This window comes from Rhinolophus sinicus, linkage group LG17, assembly GCF_036562045.2.
Source record: "Rhinolophus sinicus isolate RSC01 linkage group LG17, ASM3656204v1, whole genome shotgun sequence".
Lineage (NCBI taxonomy): Eukaryota > Metazoa > Chordata > Mammalia > Chiroptera > Rhinolophidae > Rhinolophus > Rhinolophus sinicus.
Genome location: NC_133766.1, coordinates 9,871,539 through 9,896,442, shown reverse-complemented (window position 1 = coordinate 9,896,442; position 24,904 = coordinate 9,871,539). Strand labels below are relative to the sequence as shown.

The 24,904-nt window shown below is 37.8% G+C and overlaps 1 protein-coding gene across 1 annotated transcript in view; it reads right to left on the bottom strand.

Moving 5' to 3' along the window:
- Positions 1-1,668: 1,668 nt before the first annotated feature.
- Positions 1,669-24,904, bottom strand: part of TDRD5 (tudor domain containing 5) — a 42,890-nt gene continuing 19,654 nt past the window's right edge. Inside the window, exons 10-18 of the mRNA XM_074322444.1 lie at positions 24,019-24,231; positions 23,430-23,496; positions 18,660-18,860; positions 17,991-18,149; positions 15,776-15,937; positions 12,257-12,483; positions 11,041-11,129; positions 9,535-9,778; positions 1,669-1,879 (exon numbers count right to left, since the gene is read on the bottom strand). Of these exons, the coding sequence (XP_074178545.1) occupies positions 1,669-1,879; positions 9,535-9,778; positions 11,041-11,129; positions 12,257-12,483; positions 15,776-15,937; positions 17,991-18,149; positions 18,660-18,860; positions 23,430-23,496; positions 24,019-24,231 (1,573 nt within the window). The remainder of the gene's footprint in view (positions 1,880-9,534; positions 9,779-11,040; positions 11,130-12,256; positions 12,484-15,775; positions 15,938-17,990; positions 18,150-18,659; positions 18,861-23,429; positions 23,497-24,018; positions 24,232-24,904) is intronic.

Sequence of the window (24,904 nt, the reverse complement as noted above, 5' to 3'; positions counted from 1 at the left end):
TTATTCTCATATCCTTGGGATTTTGTATAGGGCTTGGCACAGAGAAAATACAGTTTTTTTGTTAGAGAGCAACACTGAGAGTGGAGATGTGGTAACTGCCCGGGCAGAGAGGCATGGACAATCTCCCAGGACAGAAGGACGTAAGTGCACTCCTCACCTCGGCCAACAATCTCCTCTCTGGACTGTACACTCTAAGTTCCTTCAAATATGTGTCACAAGTTGAAATGGAGGGGACAGAGTGCAATGGAAAGGAACAGTCTTTTGAAATCTGTCCTTCATTCAACACATTTTTATCAGGTTCCTATGTGCTATTGTTTTAGCCTGTCAGGATACAGTAAAGGACAAAACAGATTAAAAGACCTGCCTTGTGGAGTTGGTATTCTGGTTGTTGGAGACATATGAAAAACAGTGAAAAGTTACCGCACAGCTTAGAAGTTAGGTGCTATGGAAAAAAGTAGAGGGGGGGGGGTAAGGGGGATCAAGGTCACTAGTCATTTTCAAAATGGCCATGGGGGAAGATGTGCATCCTGGAGGGAGGACAGCCGAGCCAAAGCCCAAAGGTGGGAGCTACCTGGTTATGCCGAAGGAAAGCAAGGTCAGTGTGGGGAGGTGGAGTGAGCAAAGGGGGAGACTGTGGGAGCTGAGGTCAGAGAGATAACGGGCACACCCTGTGTGAGGCCTTGTGGGTAGGTGGCAGATTTAGCAAACAACAATATGGATTTCCAGTTATTAATCAATGTGAATTTCAGATAAACAATGTTTTTAAAGTATAACTGTGTCCCAGGTATTGCGTGAGGCATACTTATCCTAAAGAATGACTTGCTGTTTATCTGAAATCCAAACTGAACTGGGCATCTTGCATTTTATCTAGCAACACCACTTAAGGGCCATTATATGGACTCTGAGGAAAACTGGGAGCCTTTGGAGGGTCCTGAACAGAGGAGGGATTCCCTGTGACTCGGCTTAAACGGTTCTCTCTGGCTGCTTTGTGGAGAAGGCTGTGAAGGAGCAATGCAGGGAGCAGGGAAACCAGACGAGCTTGTTGAAGAAACCCAAGCTAAACACCAGGATTCAGGCCAGGCGGCAGGAGAGAGGTGATGAGAAGGGACCAGATTCCAGATACATTTTGAAGGGATAGCCAATAGGGTGCGCTGGCTGAGTGTCAGGTAGGAGACAGAGAGCCAAGTCCGCGATAACTCCAAGGATTTGGGCCTGCGTCGTGACATGCAGGGAGTTGTAATCAAATGGGTTACCGATGACTCTATAGGTGGTGTGGTTTGAGGTGCAGATGGGGCAAAGGTCATGAATTCCATTTTGGACCTGCTTAGTGTGAAATGTCATTCGGATAGGCGTGCAGAGGTCAAGTAGGCATTTGAGTATGGAGTTCAGGAGAGAGGCCTGGGCTGGACAAATAAATGTGGGACTCTTCAGCAGGCAGATGGCAATGAAAGCCAGGAGACTGGAGGAATGGATAAGATAATAACTGCTGCCCTCCAGAGGTCAGGAAAAAGAGAAGGAGCCAGAAAAGGAGATGCAAAGGACCGACCAACAAGTAGGAGGGAACTCTAGAGAATGTGATGTCCCTGAAGGCGGGAAAGAGTGTCGGATGCTACTGAAAGGTCCGACGAGATGAGAACTGAGGCCTATGGGATTCAGTCACTGGAGACCTCAACAGGAGCACTTCTGGTAGAATGGTGTGGGTGGAACTGGAGTGGGCTCAGGAGGGCAGAGAAGAAGTATAATGGGAGACAAAACAGACAGCCCTTTGGAGGAATCAGACATACTTAGCTCCTGCCACTTACTAGACGGGGCTTTGGGTAAATTCATTTTCTCAGCCTCAAGTGTCTCCTCTTGTAAAAAAGGACTAGTAATAGGGGTGCTGTAAGAATTAAATAAAACATGTAAAGGGTACAGCACATAATAAGTACTTAGTAAATTGATATGATTAACACTATTATAACACAATATTAATTTGTCACAGTGTTGGGGAGATACTTAACCTATCTGTGCCTCAATTTCCTTATCTGTGAAATGGGAGTAATAATAGTACCTACCCCATAGTGCTGTTGGAAGGGTTAAATGAGATAATCTACATAAAGCCCTTGGAACAAGCCGCTTGTGGTACATTATCTAAACTCAATAAAGCTCTTATTATCCAAACAATTTTGTAAATACAGGTCCACCTCTTTTGTAAATGCAGTGCTGCCCAGAAGTGCATAGTGCACCGACTTTATAAAATAACTTCCCATCTTAGCTACTATCCTTGTGTTAATGTGATTTAAACTCATTAACTTTTGACAGCAGCTGTCTCTGCTGCTTTGCGATGTGTAAAGCCCGATGCAAGTGATGGTTATTATAACTGACTCAAGATCTTGTCATGAGCTAAACCCACTCCCTGAACCACAGAAGTTGCCTGTCTTCACTTGAAAGTGAAGTCACAAGGGTTAACAGTTGTTTTCCGTCTCCCCAGAGAACCTGGAGAGCGTATAGTCTTATAACACAGATGCAGAACTGCAGGCATTCTTAATCATTTTGGGGAATCTCAGGTTGCCAAAGCCCTCCCCCCAGAAAATACACACACACACACACACACACACACACACACACACACAATTTAACACCGTGATAAGAAAATCCTTCTAAAGACTCAAAATGTGCTTAAATTGTAAGAATTTTGCATTTTTTCTAAGTCAGAAATTTGTAAAGGAAATAAAAGATATATCTGCTTGGAAAATTCCAAAATAAAGATGGAAAGGTTATTTTTTTCTTTTCCTTAGAACTTTTTCAGTGGAGCAAGATAGAAATAGTAGTTGTAGCTCCCAAACATGCTTCTTAGGGGAGTGTTGGTGTTTCCCCACCGCCTTCAGGTAATAAAGGCCGACATACAGTGTTCAAGTCTAAGTTCTGTAAAAAGGGAAACCTCTGTGGCAGTTTCCTGTGGGATCAAATTAGGAGAAACTTTGGACTGTGGTAAGATCATCTCCTACGAGAATTATTCTGAGACCCTTACTTCCCAAAGAGTTCACTTATGTCACTTGTCTTTTCAAGTAAAGAGAGGTTGGATGAAGTGAACTATAAGCCCCACTTCCAACTCTGAAACTCTACAGTGCTACGCAGCAAAGTGTTGCAAGGAAAGGATTTTTAGCACCAGGCTTGGCCCCTGAACTCCTGTCCTAGATCGCCACCTAGCAGTGAGGAGGAAGCAAAATCGAATCGCTGCAGAGTTAAAAAAAAAAAAAGAAAGAAATCCAGCTTTGGTGAAATATTCCCTCCACCCAATGTACTCTAGGCAGTAAGGCAGGTAGAGAAATCCTGGGTTCATAACCCCCAAGTTAAAATTCTCACGAGGTTTTCACACACCACTTTCACTCTTACTCTCCTGTTTCAGCCCCTGCTCCTGGAAGCTCAGCTCTCTAGCCTTCAAGGAAAACCTGGGCAGTGTGACCAACCAACCCTCAGCTGATGCCCTTTGTGACCCTAGAGCCCCCTCGCACTCCAAAGACTGCAGGGAGGCCCATTTTGTTAGGTTTCATAGCCGAGGTTCCAAACGCATCCTGCCAAATCAAGATAACCTGATTACTGTTTGAGTCCATAAACAGTTAAAGAAGTCACCACTGGCTCCGCTGTTGGGCATGTTGTTTCAACACTCCCCGTGTTGCCATAATATTTGGTCATTATTGGGAGAGGGGAAAAGCCACGATTTAGGCATATACTGTCCACATGACATCTTCACAATATTTAGTGGGAAAATGGCACCATGGGAGACGAATGAACATGGGATTTAGATATTAGATAATCAAATTGAGTTTGGGGAAAATGAGGAGATGCTAATCAGTGGGGTTAAAGGCTGAATAATGCAGGACGAGTAAGTCTTGAGATCTGTTGTACAACATTAAGCCTATAGCTAACAATGCTGTATTGTGTTCAGAAGGCAGATCTCACGTTCAGTGCTCATGCCACAATTAAATGAAAATGAAATTTAAAAACCAGTTGCAGGAGTCTATCACTACCCTGTTTCATTTATTTAAAATAAAAATGACTAACACAACAGTTCTCAACTTCTTATTCCCACGCCAGTGTTTCGAGGCATAAGATGCTCCAGTGTGTCAGAGGGGCCCACAGTGTCAGAGTTGCATGGAAGGACGAGTGGGGTGGAGTGGACTCTCTCAGAACGAGGCAAAGAACTAGGAAATGGCGGGCAGGAGGGGGCAGCATCAGTAGTTTGAAAAAGTTCTCCTGTCACCGGGTAGCATGCTCCTCTCACCCCTTCCTTACTATTCTAAAGTTCAAAATCTACAGTGAGAAAGGTCAGGACGTTTGTGTGTCGGGGTGGAGGGGGTTCTTGTGGTTGGGACCACCTTCCTGCACAGTAGCTCCCCGCCCTGGCTGCTCACTGAAACACGTGGGACAATGGGGTCAGCCCCCCTGGAGGATGATGTAGTCCCCATTTGGGAAAGCTCCTCCTGATGGTTAACCTACAAGGCCAAGCTTGCACACAGTTTGTGAATCTAAAAAGTTTAGCAAATACAAAACTTCCATCAATCGCAGCAAAAGTTGTTGAAATACACACTGTCTACCTGATCATAAGCAGTAGCCCCATTGCCTAGAACATAAGACGTACAGAGGATGCTATCACTTCATTATAACGAAGGGTTCCACCCCTTTACTCTCAACTTGCTTAACTGTCCTACTCCTGATCAGTACAGGAATGATGTGACTTTTAAAATTCATTAAACAAAGGACAAACCATTAGCTCTGGCCTGTATCATGTATGTTTGCTTAAGTTTCATCCTGCTAAGCCAAGGGGAAAACAGGTATCATCCAATAAGAGGAAAGTATCATGAAAAAGAAATATGGAACATTCTGTGGGGATATACTTTGCCTAACAATATCCTAAATGGCGCACACAGAGTCTTATTTAACTGACAGGTATTTTCATATACGTGGTATAAGAAGAGATTTTCCATCAGAACCTGGGTAACAACACTACAGTAAGAGGATGCTTTATCAAGAAGTTATTCTTCTAGTTAAGTCCAGTGGAATGACAGATTAAGGACAAGTTTGTAGCAAACACCTCCTAAATGGAGTTTGTGATCCATGTGGAAATAATCTGCTTTAGGCAGAAGAGCTACTGCAGCAAAGCTTTGAATGTGGCATCAGGAAATCAAGTAAGCATAACTGCTTACTTACAGAGCACTGAATTACAGCCACAGATGGGACTAGGTTTGGTATTCAGTGTGTGGAATGGTCTCAAGAGAATTTAAGAAACTGGGAGATGTTTTAAAAGTGTTTGACATGTTGCTATAAACAAGAGAAAGTAAACAAGTCTTTGCAATGTGGCTTTCAGGTACTTAAGAAGTGGCTCCAGTGTGAATGAATTTCCAATTTCATGGGATAAATGTATTTATCTACAATATGGCAAAGATTTACAAAGGCCAAAGTACTTTAAGAATACAGAAGTCGTGGACTAAAAACGAAGACAAATATTTTAGTCAAGAAGAATATCAAATCTCTATTTCCACAACTACACAAATTTTGTATTTTACTCAACTAAGTTCTTTGGGTCACATATTTAAGTGAAATTATCATTCCTGCAGAATCACCGCAACAAAAACTAATTATAAAAAAAACACCTAAACATTTTTAACAAAATAAATGCCAACTTCATAAATATTTAAACAAATCAAACAAAATGCTGTTACACACTCCAAAGAATAGGCTAATCATAATTCCTTGATTCCAGTAACTTTCCATTAGTTCTACAACAAAAGTTGAGAGAGCAGAGATTCATAAATTTGGTTTCCTCATCAAAACATCTGAATTGCACATCAAGAAGTAATAATCAAGTAAACACTGTTTCTTATAACCATTTTTCCATAAATTAAAAAACATTTTAAATAATTTTAAAAGAAATACGAAGTTTATACCAAACAGAAATAGCTAAAAACATTTCTTGAAAACTACGCTTATAATCAAGAAAATTTAGCTGTGAATAAATTCTCTACTCAGTTTTGGGGTAGATCAAACAATGTTATGTGAAAAGTGGAACAAAAGGGAATTATGATTCTAAATATCACAGCAGTCTTTGACTAAGAAATTAAAACAATTTGTCTACATGGTTAAACAGCAGAGTTTAAAATATTCTGGTTCCAATAGGCCAATGACACCAAAACTTACCAGGCTGACTGGGGACCGAGACAAAAGACACCTACACTGTTAGGAATAGGGCTAAGTTCAAAGAAAACACAGGTTTAGTTGATACACGCCTTGGTTGGCATGTTGGCAAACGTCAAGATCTGAATGGGCTTTTAGGAAATGAAATCTTGTAAATAAGTCTTAGGGATGGCTCCTGCAAAATTATGAATAATGCTGTCGTGGCACTGGATGTATAAATAAGATGAATTTAAGTCAGAGAAGACATTAAAAGTTTGTTAGAAAAGTCTGCTACACCGTATAAAAATTAATAGGACGCTTCAGAAAGACTGCTCTATAAGATGTTGGTTTCTCAGCCCTTATAATGCCTCCCTTTCAGATTTTTTTGGTAGAGCTGGCCCACTGTTATCTAAGCTATTATCCATGTTCAGGAATACGAGATCTTAGTAAATCTATCCCTCTCCTCTCCCAAACCAGGGGTTTGCTCAGCTACCAGAACCACCAGTCTTTTGGACATATTTACCAAACTATGTCTTCTGACATCAAATCATTTAAACTACACAAGAGAGTTGCAATATTTTCCTGTGGAAAGGGCACCGAGCTAGGAGTCAGCAGATAAGGGCATGTAAGCTGTGTGACTGTAGGCAAGTCAGTCCTTCTAGGCTTCAAATTTCCTCATCTAAGGTCCCTTCTAGATCAAATTTCTGTAATTCTAAGTCTTTAAGTTAAACATAGTCTGACTGAAGGCAGAAGCCTCTAGTTATACCCACGCTTGAAATAGACAACTGGCATCTCAAATGCGTGAGTTAGGGGGAAGAGGCATGGCTGACTGTAGTTGGAATGGCCCCTCATCCCCATGGTGTGTTTTTAGGAAGAGCGGTATTAGCTACAAGCCACTGGACTTAAAAACCTGAGGGCCTATTAGTAAAACCACTCCCTCTTCCATCCCTAAAGAGTTTATAACCAGGGTTTTCCTGTATGTCCTCACCCCCATTCCCTCTCACACACCTCAGGCTCCCACCTCCCAGTCAACATTTCTTGGGGACCTCCATTACTTCTAATAGATCCTTAGCACCAAATACGTGGGAACGGGGGCTGTTTCAAGTATAGATGTCAACCCATCTTTTAACAATAAAAAACAATTAATTTAACCCTAAACCACAGAGCATCTATGTATCTTTTGAACATTTCTTATTGCTGTTCCTGCCCATATACCGAAAACTATTTACTAATTTTCAAATGAACTACTAAATTTGTTTGATGCTTTGCACCATTTTAGTTAACTACCAAACAAAGCCCATCTAAAAGGTAGGTAAACAAATGGACAGATTGGTTGTCCTAGTCAAAGCCAAGTGGTCGAAATACACAAGCCTCTCAACAGTCCATTCTATACTCTGCTAACTCAAATAGGACGTTAACTATTAATTACTAAATAGGCTTATTTCTAAGTGTGTTGACACTTATCAGTGTGAGATGGCTCTGTCTAAATGATTCTCTATCTGGCCATTTGCAAATGGATAGGATTCTGAAAGGGCCTTCACAAAAATCTCCCCATGTAATTGCCAAAGTGTAAAATCAGTCGCTGTCAGGTTACCCAGCATTGGCAGAGTTCCTCCTGGTAGCTGAGTACTATTACAGAGAGGGTTACAGTCTGACCTACTAAATATGTAAATGTTGCTTCTACCTGATTCACCTTGTCCCAAACCCAATGACTGCCCAGCTGGAGAGGTGAAGTATATTACTCAAACGTGGTTTCTTCTTTAAAGGAAGAATTTTGAAAAGCATCATTCCAACAAATTATGGGTAATTACCTAAACATACATGATTTCCTCCACATCACAGGTGAGTATCACAAGTACTATTTAACTGTCATATTTAACTGTTTATTGACCCTCCACATAACTCTTCAACAGTTTTCCCCAATAAAAATACCTGATATAAAATCATAAAAATCCAAATGGGAGCTTGTTCTTTCTGTTGGGTCAACTATCAGTAATGTTTCTAGATTACCTGTTGTTTTTATTTTTTGTCAGTTGGTATACCATCATTATTCTAGGTATACTGGAATTAAAGGCGAATCTAGATTTTTAAATTTTATTTCATTACACGTTTTCTCTAAGGATTTTAAACCAAAAACTATCAGCATTTAGAGACTCTGGGTTTAACTTTGTTTTACGATTACTTACTTCTAAGAAAGAAGTTTCAGCCAGTAAGATTCTAAATTTAAATGTACTTTTATATTTACTCTCATCTCACTCCCTTCCTCAGTGTGCATTTTGCCGGTTAAGTAACTGAGAAGGAAAGAGGAGAGATTCCTTATTGTAGAAAGAGAGAAAGGGAGGAGAGGCTTAGCTCTGCCACTGGCTGCCAAAACAGGAGGTCTTAGAAGAGGGCCTGGAAAGGTGAGAACCTAGTTACACGCTGCCAGCCTGTAATTCACACCTCTTTCTCTGAATCTACTTCTAAGACACGCTTCTGTATTGGATTTTTTAATTTTGGGGAGAAGTCTGGTATTTTACCACAAATTAATATCACACATTCTTTAATTTCACCTTTTGTTCTTTTCTTTTCTCTCGATGGTTTATGCTATGAGTTTAATAGAATGTCATATAGTATTTCACACAATTGAATTTCAGAGAACATCATGTTATATAAAATGCTTAAACAATACTACCGTTGAGGAACTGCCACGTTAAGGTCCCTGCAAACTGTGATGACCACAGAGATGGCTCAGCTAAGTTTCAACAATCAGTCTGTATAATTTTGTTACTAGTCTCCAAGGAATTGGCTATACTGAAAAACAGCTTAATTTTTTAAAATGTAAATATATTTGTATTACCAAAGCTTCGGGTGTGGATTTTCTTATAGATCCTACTACTTCAAAGAAATAATGACGGTAAGGATCGAAGCCCTGAATTCTCTCTCTGATACAGAAGATTTAAAATGGATAGAAAAAGCAGTCTTAAAATTCAGACATGCTTTTTCTGGAGACAGGGATATGAGATGATTTTTTTCTTACTAAATATGGATCACAAAACATTAGTTTTTCAGTTTTCATTTATCAGTCATGATATATTCAAGAAAACCATTTATAGAAACATAAAAACAAAAAATAAAAACTCCATTAAACTACTATATTAAACAAAAGTAAACTACATAGAATAAGAAACATAAATAAAAATTAAAAATTAACAATAAATGCCAATACTTACACAACAAAGTAGACTGTTAGCACAATAAAAGTACCATACAGTCATACAGAAAGACAAAGGTTTCAGCTACCAAAATACTGTTTTGTCTCAATACCTCCTCCTTGTGTTGGCCTGGGAAATCAGCAGGCCCTAAGCAGTGGGTTTATTCTCTCCTCCCTTCCTCCCTCACGCTTCCATCCGTTTCACACTGGGGTACCAGTGCAGGAAGCTCCTGGATGTGGCTAACCGGGCAGCAGCTCCTAAGGCAGCAGTGGCTGTACTTCGAGGAATGTAGAATTTCTGAGAAATCTGGTGCTCAGGAGACAAAATCAAAGAGAGCTGGTCCATGGCTCCATGACTCTTATCTTTGAACACTGTAATAGCATGGCTACTAGAAAAATCTTCATTCTTTAGGCTCTTTGGAGAGCTTTCCACTGAAAAAGAAAGAAAGCACAGGTCTTTTCAAGGGGTTCTCACACTCACTGCCTTCTCTCTCCTATTCTAGAGCTTTACTAACATGTGTTGCAATCATCTTCTGTTAGGCGGTGACAATTACCAAGAGCAAATCAGAGAGGATGCGGCTTGGAAACCAATCAACAAATGGAAAGGAACCGAGGATGGGGAATCATGCCTTGAGATAAAATAAAATCTTGTCTAGATGGAGGCAAAAATGAGGGAAAAAATGCACTCTGAATAAGGAAGGGAAGCTTTCTTTCTAGGATATCACAAATTGGATATAATTCCAATTCCAGGGAAGAGTCCTTAATCTCCCCCATTTCCTTCCAGCAGTGAGCAAAACAGTGTCCCATGGACATATTCTATTGCCAAAGTGGTTCCAATTCCAAGTCTGTACCAGTGTAAAAACAAAACTGACCAAGACTGGTTGCTATGAAGTTCCAAAAGCCAGTTATCAGCCATAAAATGAATTCTTCAGGAATTCATTTCAACTTAGAAGAATGAGCCTTTCAAATGAAATAAATTGCTGGGAACTCACATGTCCCGGAGACCCGAACAGCCAAAGAAGAGAAAGCTAGACATGCTCACATGTGTATGCCAGACCAGTTCTACTAAAAGTAGCTGGTCTAGGAAGTGCTTATTACCTGCCTATAACGAAGGAAGGAGCTTTTGCCAGCATACCGCTTCCTTCAAGAAAGTCCTGCTTCAGGAAAAATAATCTCGGTGAGCTGAACAATGTGCTATTGTATTGTCCACCATCATAAACGCTTCACACACTGGCATTGGTCTTGCTGACTTCATTTTGAAAAGCACTGCTCTAGACCTTAAAAACACATTTATGACGAACTATGTTCAAGGAAGATTTGACAGAGTATTCTAAAGAGTAAAACTCTAACCATGTAACTAAAATGCCCACTAGAAAAGAAAAGATATGGTGAATTCTAATGCAATAATACGGTTTTACCTGATGTCTTTGGTGAACTCAGATTTTAAAAGATATAAAAATATGAAAGCAGGGATACATGATCAAAGAATTTAAAAGAGCAGCAAAGCTTCTGCTTCTAGACATGATATTAATTCAACAAGGATTGAAAAACAATCTTTCCTACTTTAAACAATTGGAGACCTGGGTGAAATATATGAAACAGCAGCTTTCAGACACTGAACCACAAGCGAGCAGGACTGAGATCCCTGAGAGAAGGGAAAAACCGAAGTGAGCCCTACAAGTACCTTAGCTCACTGTCAGGAGATAATTTCCAGGCTGCATGCAGCATAGGAGGAAGAATCCAAACTGAGCCTGGAGGTCTTGGTGGGTTGAGACAACAGAGTCTATAATTTTGGGGGGAAAAGTACCAGAGAAGAGAAGAGCTGCAGAGAGAGAAACAGCTGGAGATCTGCAGAGAGGTCCTTTAAGTCTTAGGCTGAGTAGTGATCCAACTCGTGCATGAGTCAGGAAACCACCAAGGCTAGGGGAAAACTATCAGACAGGAGCGGGCAGAACAATCACTGCAGCTTATACGGGGGCAAAACAGTTTGTGTTCCCACCAGCCATACTGTAGGGATATCCTAACACACAGGACATCCAGTCCCAACAATACCCTCAGAAAGGTACTGCCTAAATAGTCAGACCAACAGTGTAAAGCCTTCTCTAGACCAGCCTAATGAAGCCTAAAAGAAACACAGAAAGAATCCAACCAATTCCAGGTAATTTCACTGCATTCCCTCCACCTCAAATAAATAAATAAAAAGGTAGATATATAGATACAAAGGAAAGAAGACAGGGAGGGAGGGAGAAAGGGGAAAAAAAGACCCAAGTCAACAATCTAAAATTCATAGTGTCTTGCCATCCAATAAAAAATTTACCAGATATCAAAGCAGCAGAAAAATATGACCTGTTATCAGGAGAAAAATCAATCAATAGAAGCTGATTTCAAAATACTACAGCTGACAGAATGCAGAAATGATACACTGCTAGAATCACAAGACATTAAAATATCTCTTATCTGAATACTCCAGCCAGGTTCTCAAGAAGGCAGAAGAACAATATGACTATGATGGGGAGAAAAATGGAAGCTATAGAAAAGATCCAAACCAAACCTCTAGAGATGAAACATCGTTTCTGAGATGAAAAATACACTGGATGGGAAAAGAACATCTTACACACTGAACAAGAAAACGTTAGTACACTTGGAGACATAATAGTAGGAACAATCCAATAGCAAACAAAGAATGCGAAAAAGAACACTGTCAATGAGCTGTGGAACAACAGCAAATGGTCTAGCACATGTGTAATGTGCAGCTGGAGTCAAAACCCGGGAGAGAGGGACTGAGAAAACATTTAAAGAAATGATGATTGAATTCTTTTTGAGGGTTGGACATTTATTCCTAACACAGAGCCTATGCAAGACATCTCCAGAGCAGGGTCCGAGTGGGCCCTAGCACCTCAGCTGCTCTACCTTCCAGGCCCTGCCTGCTGCCTTCCCAGCCCCCGGTGTTTGCTTGGGCAGGCAGCAGGAAGCATCGCAGACAGGCCCAGGCACAGGGTTAGATGAAACTCTTCTACTGGAATGATGGCAAGTTGGCCAGCGGCTAGTCTGTTGCTTCCCCTCCTGGGAGGTTCTGCCTCCACTGCAGTTAAGGCCACCAGGATGAAAGCAGGGTCAGGGCTGGGACCCACTGGAGCCTTGGGAAGCACAAGGTGGGGTCAGTGGGATTGGGAGAGGAGAGATTGGGAAGGGCCTGATTAGAATAGAAACTGATGATTTTTCTAAAGTTAACGGAAACTACAAACTCACAGACCCGAGAAGCTCAATTAACCCCAGGCAGAAGAAATACGATGAGAACCACACCAAGGCACCTTCTAATCTGATTGCTGAAAACCAGTGAGTGATATGAGAGAAAATCTTAAAAGCAGCCGGAGAAAATAATACGTTCCAGTAGCCCCCTTATCCACAAGGGATATGTCCCAAGATCCCCAGTGGATGCCTGACACCCCAGATAGTGATGGATACTGTATGTACTATTTGTTCATACATACATAGTTTAATTTATAAATTAGGCATGGTAAGAGATTAACAACAATAACTAATAATAAAGTAGAACAATTATAACAATATACAGTAATAAAAGTTATGTGAATGTGGTCTCTCTCTCTCTCTCAACATAACTGATCTGATAACCCAGACGGCTACCAAGTGACTAACAGGTGGCTAATGTATAAAGCGTGGAGATGGGGGACAAAGGGATGATTCACGTTCTTGGCGGGATGGAGCAGATGGCAAGGGATTTCATCATGCTACTCAGAAGGGCCTGCAATTTAAAACTTATGAAATATTTCTGGAATTTTCCATTTAGTATCTTCAGGCATGGTTGACCACGGGTAACTGAAATCACAGAAAGTGAAACCATGAATAAGGAGGAACTGCTGTACAGAGGAACAAAAATAAGAACGGATTTCTTGTCAGAAACACTGACAGAGTGACATGTTTTAATGCACTGAAAAAATCTGTCAAGCTATAACTCTACGTCCATAAAAACAACCTTAAAGGAATAAAAAGACAATAATGGCTTTTTCTAATGTACAAAAGCTGAGAGAATACACCAGGAGCAAACCGGCAATACAAGAAATGTTAAAGTTCTGCAAGAAAAAAAGAAAATAGTACTACATGACAAGCTGGACTGACAATAGGCATTGGCAAACTACAGCCTACCACCTGTTTTGCAAGTGGAGTTTTATTGGAAAAGAGCTATGCTTATGCATTTGTGTACTGGCTATGGCTACTCTGGTGCTACATGGTGAGGATTTGCAACATAGTCTGTTTGGATTGCAAAGCTGAAAATATTTACTTTCTGGCTCTTTGCAGAAAAGCTCTTGCTGTAAAAGTCAGGCTTCCTGATTTCCACAATGAAATAAAGAACACTGAAAATGACAAACACATGAGGAAACAAAAAAGAATTGTCTCATTTTTACTTTCTTTAAAAGAAAACTGACTTTGTAGCAAAAACAATAAGAATGGATTTTGAGATTTACAACATATGAAGGAGTAAAAACTATAACAATAGCTCAAAGGCTGGGAAGGGGAAAATGGAAGTATGCTGTTTAAGGTTTTCGTACTATACATGTGATAATTTGAAGTTAGTAATTTAAATATATAGACTATAAATCCTAAAGCAAACATTCAAAGAACAAAAACAAAACAACAGAGTAAATAAAAAGTCCAGAAATAGACCGTCACATATACAGCCTACTGAGTTTTGAGAAAGATATCAGGCAGTTTAATGTAAAAAGAATATTCTTTCCAATAAATGGTGCTGGAACAACTGAATATTTATGTGCAATCAAAATAAACATTGACCTTTATATCACATCATATACAAAAATTAATGAATTGGATCACAGGCCTAAATGTAAGAATTAAAACTATAGAACTTTTATAAGACAAAATCTTACTTGGGTTAGGAAAGATTTCTACAGGGCACACACAAAGCTCAAACTATAAAGAAAATCAACAAATCTGACTTCATCACTCTTCCAAAGACGCTATTAAGGAAAAGGTAAACCATGAACTGGTCACACACACACACACACACACACACACACACCCCACCCCCCTGACAAAAGATTTGTGTCCACAACAAAAATGTTTTACAAGTCAATTAAAAGAAGATAGTCCAATAAAAATGAGCAAAACTTAAACAGGCAATTTGTTAATGAAGTTATACAGATGGCACATGAGCACATGAAAAGAAGGTCAACACCACTGGCACATTAGGAAACGTAAATTAAAACCACAATAAGATACCACTACACACCCAACTAAAATAGCAAGATCGAAAGAATTGACGATACGTGTTGGCAAGGATGTGGAGCAATCAGAACTTTCATTACACTGCTGGTGTAAATACAAAATGGTACAGTCAATTTTATTGTGTTGATTTTTAAGAAATACTAACACTGGAAAAAATAAAAGTTATACAGGAAAGGAAAAGTTGTCATAACACACTACATGGCTGTGAATGGCATTTACAGAGTCATAATATTGAATGGTGATCTAAAAGTTTGATATAACCGTGTTTTCCTGAAAATAAGACCTAGCCAGACAATCAGCTCTAATGCGTCTTTTGGAGGAAAAAAATTAATGCGTCTTTTGGAGCAAACTTATATAAGACCGGGTATCATATCATATATCATATCATACCCGGTCTTATAGTATAGTAAAATATTTTACTATACTATAAGACCGGGTCTAATATTAATTTTTGTTCCAAAAGACGCATTTGAGCTGATTGTCCAGCTAGGTATTATTTTTGGGGAAACACGAAACTATGCTAGTGAGATAGTGGAGGGGTACAAAAAGGATATGTTTGTATGTGGTGGGGTGAAGGGATGAAAGAGAACTAAACCATCATCTTTCATAGTGGGAAGTACATGCACACATACTTAAAATCGAAAAATCAGGAAATAACAATATAAGCATGTTGTTTAATGAATGAAATAGAGGTAAATTCCGAAAGAGCAGATAAAAGATGAAAATGGATGCTCTGTGAAATAAGAAATGCAGAGGAAAGGGTTAAGGGGAAATCTAAGCCATGTGTACATAAACATTTGATTAAAAAAATAAAATACATATGTTCTCCCAAAAAATTGTCAACATTTTCCTTATGGGTTCTCCTAATTTTGTTTCTCAATACTAGTTTCTAATCACTGCACAATTCTTGAAAGACTGTCCAAAGCTATGGGATAGTAACTAACACATCAACACCGGATAATGCCCTTTCTTGTGAGCAAGGCTATGCTGTTTCAACTTTGGTATTGGTGACTGTTAGAGGATTTGTAATTCATCTGTGGAAGATGCTCTGTTGGCAGTGAAAACAGTAGGGTTTAAAGAACTATTTTATTCCAGTCCCCTTCACTTATGGATTAATCATAATACATGAATCACATTTTCAAAAAACTATTTTCCTTCTCTTCCTACCTCATTTTCTTCCTTCAGATCCTTTAGCTTTGGGGTGAACCACTTTGAATCTTCTTTACAGCTCTTATCTTGGGTTTTCAAAGAATTGAATTCAGAATCCTTTAATGGCTCCTCTGACACAGATTTACGGTGAATGAAAGTCTTTTCATCATTAATATCTTGCTAGTAAATATGAGAGATAAATTATTTTATTTCTTACACTAATGCTGCTTCCAAAATCTACGTGCCTATAATATTCTGGGGGAATTTTTCACTATGGTTCACACAAATGCTACATTATTTTCTAACTATCCGTGACGCTAGGTCTTCCCAACCTGCTAAACTAGATCAGGCCAACATTCATCCAGCATATATTATGAAATGTGTACAGGGTAGTTTTAAATATGATTTAAATATGAGTACAACAGCTCTCAGCTCTAAAGGAACTCAAATATAGCAGGAAAATACACAATTGAATAATCACAGTACAACCTTCAGCATAGAGCCTTCAGAAAGATGGGACCAAAATATTATCGGGGAGGGAGAATGTCTGAGAAAATGTAATGAAAAAGATAACAAAAACTGTTAGAATGCTTGAAGGAAGAGTAGGAATTACAGGGACGAGGTGTACAGAGGTTGGTGTATGTGTGTGTGTCTCTGTGTGTAGCCTATGTAAGTCCAGGTATATTAAAATACCGGTTGGATGGAATAGGGGAGTTTTAAGCCTTATCTCTTTTGCAGAAAAGATAATCTTCTTTCATTTTCAGGACTGAACTATGATTATTTGAAAACATCAACAGAGTGATGATAGGACATTTAAAAAATTTTAAAGGTTGAATTTGATTTACTATGTAAGAATCAGGAAATACAATTGTTCTAATCAAGTAATAATGACTAAGAAAAAATTCAGGCTTCCAAAAGCATTATAGGCCAAACAAGTCCAATTAATTTTAAGGTAAACTAGAAATCTAAAATCCTTATATTTCTTAAACATGCAGCAGTAAACATTCATACATATTTTTCAGAACAGGTTAATTTCCCAGTAGTCAAAAACGGCCTTTTCTTTACATATTTTCAAGTAATTGGGAAATGCCTACTAAAAAAATAAGATCCATATAAACCAAAAACAACAAAAGAACAAGACAAACAAATGAGAAACAGAAACTCAGACACAGACAATAGTTTAGTGGTTATCAGAGGGTAAGGGGGGTGGTGGGTGGAAGATGAGGGTAAGGGGATCAAATATATGGTGATGGAAGGAGAACTGACTTTGGGTGGTGAACACACAATGGGATTTATAGATGATGTAATACAGAATTGTACACCTGAAATCTATGTAATTTTACTAACACCCCAATAAATTTAAATAAAAATAAAAAAAATAAGATCCTATCTACAATTTTAAAAGTCAGATATATAAACACACTTAAAATATTTTCACATTTTATTCAAAGAAAATAAAAAGCCTTATCATGTCCCAAAAAACCCACTATTTTGGCTCTCAGATTGCACACACCCTATATTCTTAGACCAGTACTTGACGTCATGAAGAATATAAGACTCACAGGGTATGTTTATTTGTTCATTTGTTGAAAAATCACTGAAGTTCTTATAGGTGCTTCATTTTCTTATATCTAAAGTGGGGGTATGAAAGTACCAACCTGGAAAAGTGGTTGTGAAGATAAATTAACTAGTATAAGTGAGTGCCTGCCATATAGTATGAGTTCAATAAACGTTGCTGCTCTTATTAGTTTTTATTCTTACTACTGAAACTATAATATTTTTATTGTGGGTGGAAGTTGCCAAAAGGTTTATAGAGAAAGAAAAAAATGAGAACATCTGAAGAAGAATCTGAGGAGTGTCAAGGGAAGAAGAAGAGCATTTGGATTAGTTAAGTGACATCACAACTGCACCAACGCAGCAGTGGAATTTAGTGTATAAGAATTTGTATTGGAGGAAGCATGACTAAAGCAAAGGTTTAAACCAGCAAATAATGAGACAAGGGAGAATTGTTAAGATCATTGTGCAAAGTTTCCAACCTTTCCTAGATTTGGAAAGCCTCAGTATCCTCACCATAAAATAAGGATAATTATAGTAATTATGTCACAGAAATTTTATGAAGATTAAACACTATATCATACTTAATGTGCTATTTATAGTGTTTGGCATATAGTAAGTACTAATTAAATGTTAACGATAATAAAAAGAATTATAATATTTGAAAAAAACCTCTTACCAGGGTATATAAATCACTCTCTTTTAATTGTGGTCTTATCTCTCGGTCTTCATTAAAATAGTGCTGGTGGGAAGGACAACCCAGTTCTGTCAAGACAACATCATCTGGCCCTGCACTGGATTTAGTGTATAAAGCTAAAGGGTTGAGTTCTTTGAAACCCTAGGATTCAAAAAAGAAAGAAGGGTTTAATTATTCAGAGAAAAAGTGAAAAAGTTAGCACTTCGTAATTTTCAAATGTTGTGGAAATGTATTATCTTCTAAATTTCATAGTTAAAAAAAAATTCCACGTTGAAAGTTTTTCCTAGTCACAAAAATTTTCAATATTAACATTAACCGTGATATAGACATCACTATCAATAATTGTAAAATAAGAGAGCGAGTGTGTTCTTCTTCTCTAAGAACACCTGAGAGAATTAAATACTTCGGGGTAAACCTTCAATCAATTATTTAAAATAAAAGTATTCACATTATAAAGGATAATAAGCCAAATGTAGTTTTTTGTGGTCATTTGTAAATTAAGAGAGTGCTCTGCATTAAGAAGGCAGGAATCTCACAGATGCCTCTAAGATTAAAGAATAAAACAAATAACCTTCTGTATTAAATTCTCTTATACCTGGAAGTGTTGTGGTTACATAAAATACATTACAAAATACATCCAGACTGCTCCACCTTAGAAGGGACATTTTCTCGGCATACAATAGCATGGCCTTCTGTTCTCAAGACATGATGGAAATAGATGTCTTCATTTGAGGATGTATCACACAGAAAAATGTTAAGGATTCCATCTATATATTCATCCACTACTCCCACTAATGGCTTCAAACCACACAACTTCTGAAACTGCAAAATAGCTCTGGATGTCCAATGTTCCTGAAATAAAATCCAGATAATAAATTCAAACATGAATGATAGTAACCAAATACCCAAATGAATTCCTGATGGACTAGAGATTTTAGTAGAAAAATAAAACCTTTAAAATACACATTGGAGGATATTTATAATTTGGGGATGAGAAAAGTCAGAATAAAGGGAAAATGATAAAAAATGTGATTATGGGGGGATATTACTACTTACATGGTGAAAAACTTTCATTTTCCAGAAATGGTTGAGTTAGATTACTGGACCAATCCTCTCACACAAATAATTAAAATTCTAGATAAAATACTTTCAAAATGTGTCCAAAATGCATCAAAGAACTGATAAGAGAGTAACAAATTATCAAGCCAAAATTAAAGGGAAAGTGGGGGTTATTTTTGCCTCGAGGGTATCTGCTAATCCAGGCAAATTTGAACTTTGGTCAAAGGGAACAGAAAACAAAACCAGTATCCACCAACGGCAGGGAGCGGGGAGGAGAACCCTCCTTCATTAACTTGAGTTGCTATAGGGGTACACACTCAGGATACAGGGGAATGAGGCGGGGGGAGAAACTAGCCTTCATATGGATGTGCTGCTCAAGTTTCACATCACCTGGGTGGTCCACAAATCCTCAAGGGGTTCATTTAAATGAACAAGGTTCCAGACTGGTAATATTCCTAGATACCTGGCAGAGTGAATGTAAATCTCTCTAGGGTAGGTAATCTCAGCCTGTATTATTCAACTATTCTTACAAATAATTTTTCAAAGACCATGGGCAGTAGATAGGCAAAGATAAAAAACACACAAAGACGCAACAAATCACAAAAAAGAACGAGGAGAAACAACCTAACTGAAACAAAGCCCTCAAAAACTTTAGCTATTTGAATTTCTAGACCAATTATAAAACAACTAAACTTATTTGCTTAAAGTAAAAACAAACAAAAAACAAATTTATTTGAAAGCCTCTACATAGATCAGCAATCTGTAACAATTGATCTAACAGAATTAAAAAACCAAGAAAACTTTTGGAATGTAAAACCACAATAATCAAAATTAAAAACCTAATAGGTTGATTCAATAGCAGATTAAGTAGAGTTGAAGAATAAATTTGTAAAGTGGAAGATGATTTGGAAAAAATTATCCACAATGCAGCATGGAAAGACAGAAATATGAAAAATACAGAAGAGGTGTTAAAAGATATGGAAGATAAATCAAGAAGGTTTAACATACTTTTAATTGAAAAGATAATGGCTGAGAATTTACCAGATTTAATGAAAAGTAACAAGGCACAAATAAAAGAAATCCCATGAACCGTAAAGTAGGATAAATAAGAATAAATCCACATATAAACATACTAAAACTGAAGAACACAAGCAACAAATAGGAAATCTTAAAAACAGCTACAAAAAGGACACTGCCTACAAAGGAACATCCATTAGACTGACAGCTGACTTCTCAAATGTTCTAGGGAAACTAGAAACCAGTGCAATGATATTTCAAGGGGCTAAAGGTACTAACTACCAACCTAGAATTCTGTACCTAGTGAATATATCTTTCAAGAATAAATGCAAAATGATATTTTCAGGTAAATATCAGCAAACTCTCATAAAATGCAATCCTAAACGATATAGTTCAAATAGAAGGAAAATATTCCCAAAGGGTTTGAGAGGTAAGAATGAAGAACTAAGAAACTGAGAAATACAGTAACAAAATCTAAATGGATATTATTATTTTATATGGTCAATTTCCTAAGGGGTCAAAAACTATAGCATCAATTACACAACCGAAGTAGATCAGAAGAGGAGGTTAAAGAAGTTAAAGTGTTCTAACGTCCTTGCATTGTTACACACATATATATTTCCTGATCACTAAAATAATATAATGTGTTAATTAGTGGAATGATTAAAAAGTCTCTTCAAAAGAGGGCATGCAAGGTGAGAAAAAGAAAGACTAGGTAAGCTAGTGATTTTTCACCAGGGCCACCGGGTTCTCCCCAGGGCTTGCAAAGTTTAGTAGTCATCTAATAACCTGGGCAGATTATACACACTGATTCTTGAATTCACGCATTCTGTGGCTCCCTCGCTTCAAGTATTTTCCCCTAACTTCTAGCAGTTCTGCCAGTCCCAAACAATTTCCTCTATCTCTTCAAACCAGCAGAACTGCAGATTGGGAGTGACGTCAGGAAAGAAGCTAAAAATCCCTCATTTTACCTATTGGAGTTTGACTTCCAAGGGTACATTTCTGCTTTTCTGCCTCCTATGGATTTTGTCTATGGGAGTTAGGTTAGTCCCACCGTACTATGCTATTGCTACTCTGCCACTACCAAATGCATTAGCTATTTTTAAAACCATAAAAAAGATAGAAATAAAGTGAAACAGATTCATTTAGTTCAAAATAAAAACATTTACTGAGCACCTACCAAAGCACCAAGCATTGATCTAGGCACTGGAGATACAGTGGTGAACGAGACAATGTCCCTGATCTCAGGAGCTTACATTTTTGTGTTATTATGTGAACAAATCATTAAGATAATACCAGATAGTGTTATGAATGATGGTATAATAAAGTGACAATGAATGACTGACTGAAGTGGAAGGGTGCACTTTAGTCACCTGGTCAAGGAAGTCTTTCTTGGGGAAATAACATTTGGGCTTAAAACTGAATGAAATACACGCACGCACAAACACACACATTCAAGGGCTGCAGAGCACAGCCCAGGGAATATTGTCAATAGTACTGTAACAGCTATATATGATGTCAGAGTGGCAGTAGACTTGGAGGTGGGTTATCACCTAGTGAGGGTATAAATGTCTAATCATTATGTTGGTTTGTAAACCTGAAACTAATATAAAAAATAAAAAATAAAAAAAACTGAATGACAACAATGAGCCAACGTGAGAATTCTTTGCATAAACTATTCCATTGATCAGAATGGGCAAATGCCCTAAGGCCAGAAGCAGTTTAAGAAGGAAATAAGAAAACAAAACAGAGAACCAATATTGGAAGCGACCTGGCTGATATGAGAGTAATAATGGCTACCAGTGAGTCACAACTTTAGCCCTGAGCTTCCTGTTGGAAGTAGTAAAAAGGAAACCTAGTCAGGGATAAAATGTACCCTAGAAAACAATCCTGAACACTGACTTGCACAAAAACCATACTCAGCAAGAATTCCTTATAATACTGAAAAATCAGAAGTAGGTTAAATAAATATAGGCATAAACAGGCTATGATGCACATTTAGCTAAGAGATTGCTATGAATCTATTAAAATTGAGAACTATGATAACACAAATATATTTATACTAGAATGATGAGTGAAAAAGCAAGATATGAAATAACAGGATTACTATTTCATGTAAACCTTCAAAATCCTACAAAAACCCTCACCCCTAACAACCAATAAGCTAAACTCAAAGAAACACACATGGAACTTCTAAATTTAATGTGTTTGAGTGGTAAAATTATAGGTAATGTTTTTTCTTTTTCTTTCCTCTTTACTGTGTTTTTCAGATTTAAAATTTTTTTAGGGAAAAAGAATCCATGTATATGTAAGCAACTGAGACGTTATGTAGGTTAAAGGGACAAATATGGTATAATAAAAGTGTATGGCATGTATAACTAAGGGTTCTGAGGGGAAAAAACGTGAAATTGGGTGCATACCTACATAAACAAATGTAATTAGATGGATGAAAACGCCGCCTGCTTCTTCCCTCTCCAATCATCTCCCACATGATGTTACTAGAGAATTCTTTAAAACACATATATTGACTGTGGTAGTACCCTATGTGCAACCTTTGTTCCCCAGCATCAAAAGGACAGTGTCTCGATTCCTGAACATGGATACAGAGCTCCGCCTCAGGTCTCTCTGACAACATTTGCTGGACACCAACTCCAGCTCATCCCATATGACATAGCCAAACAAAACCACTTCAAACTTCTCAAATTTGAGATGTTTTATGCTACTCTCACTTTGTCTGAAATGACTTCTCTTTTTTGTCCAGTTATAGTCCTAATCCTGTATTTCCCCGAAAATAAGACCTAGCTGGAACATCAGCTCTAATGTGTCTTTTGGAGGAAAAATTATATTATATTATATTATACTATACTATACTATACTATACTATACTATACTATACTATACTATACTATACTATACCATATAAGACCTGGTCTTATATTACATTATATTATATAAGACCTGGTCTTATATTAAAGTAAGAATGGGTCTGACATTAATTTTTGCTCCAAAAGACGCATTAGAGCTGATAGTCCAGCTAAATCTTATTTTAGGGAAAACACGGTCTTCCTTCAAAGTTCCACTCTAATGCCACCTCTGTTATGGGGCCTTCCCTGATTACCCTGAAAAGAGACGAGCATTATTTCTTTTGCACCTCTACCATTCACTGTAAAAATCTCTATAGCAAATATGACACAGTACAACTATTTTTGTCTCCATGTCTGCCTTCCATACTATCTACATTGATTTCTTTAAGGGCTCATCCATGCTTTTTTTTGTATCCTGAGAACCTCGTACTGTTCCTGGCATTAAATATTTGCTGATTAAGGGGAAAACAAGCAAATTTACCTCTACTGGTCTCACCCACGCCAAAGAACAAGGGATAGCCTGAGCTGGAAGCTTTGTGTAGCAGCACCTGCAACAGATCATCAAATAGATGAATATTTAATCATATTTTTAAACTGCATGTTATGGAATTTCTAATCCATTTCTTGATTTTAGCTATTCATACCATTTCAGAAGTTTTATTCATGCATTTTTAAATTAATGTCTTACACTTTAGAGCAATCTAAGAAATAAAATTGTAAAACATAGTAGTTTTTGAAAACCATGCAATTAAAATATCGGCAGGAGCTGTTTAAGCTTGCTATATAAATGCAGCTCTTAGCACGGCCCAAAGAAACCTTTTCTTAATAAGAGACTGAAATTTAGTTTCCTGGTCCATTCAGATTCATGGTCATGTGAAAGAGAAAAGAGATTATACTACAACTGTGAAACTAAATGACCGTTTGCCAAGTCCACACTAAGAAGAAAGAGGGACGGAAAGGAAGGAAGGACAGAGGGAGGACGGCGAGAGAAAAGGAAGAGAGATCCTAACTCCATAGTGTTTCAGCATTATAACTCAAAACTCATGTTTTTCTTATTAAATTTAACTCACTTGAGGAACCTGAGGGAGGACTTCTGAACAGTTCCTATATTTCCGAAGTCTGGGTAGAACACTTCAACTTCCTGTTTCCCAAGGACTCGATGAATAATGACCCGATACCACCACTTATCCTCCGAAATCCTTACACAACAGAGATGTCCGGGTTGGACAAAATAGTCTGGCATGGTGTATCGATCAGAAACCAGTTGATTAGAGTAACAGCGCCTGTGGAATTCCACAATATGGAAATGCATAGGGGAAGAAAAATTAAAGATCAGTTTTATTGATGTATCAAGAGCAGGAAAGTCTTGGCAAAAAGCAAAGAAAAATATCCTCACTTTTTCTGATTTGTTAATGCATATTAATACCAATCAGTTTTATTTTCCTTTTTCTTATCCAAACCTTCTCTCCAGCAACAAATGTCTTCAAATAGAAACGTATACACTCATTTTATCTCACATTCTCTGAACAGAATGTAATCCAACTTCATTCCCCAGCACTTCCTAAAATGGACGTTTTAAAGACATCAATGGCCTATTAATTCCCAAACCCAATAGCCTTTCTCCTCAGCTTTCAATATATTTTCTCTCTCTGCAGCATGATTAAATCACTACCTGTCAAGTTATGGTAGACGATCAAAGAATATTCACAATTTTCTGAAATGGCTATTAAAATACTCCTTTCCCAGCTATGTATCTGGGTGAGGCCAGATGTATCCCAAAACAATGTGTATCGTAAGAGACTAAAGACAGAAGCAGATATTAAAATCCAACTTTCTTCTATTAAGCCAGATATTAGAGATCTACAAAAATGTAAAAACAATGCCACTCTTCTAATACCCAGAAAATAGTTATTTTTCATAAAAATGTGTTATTTGTGTTCATACAGATAGACGTAT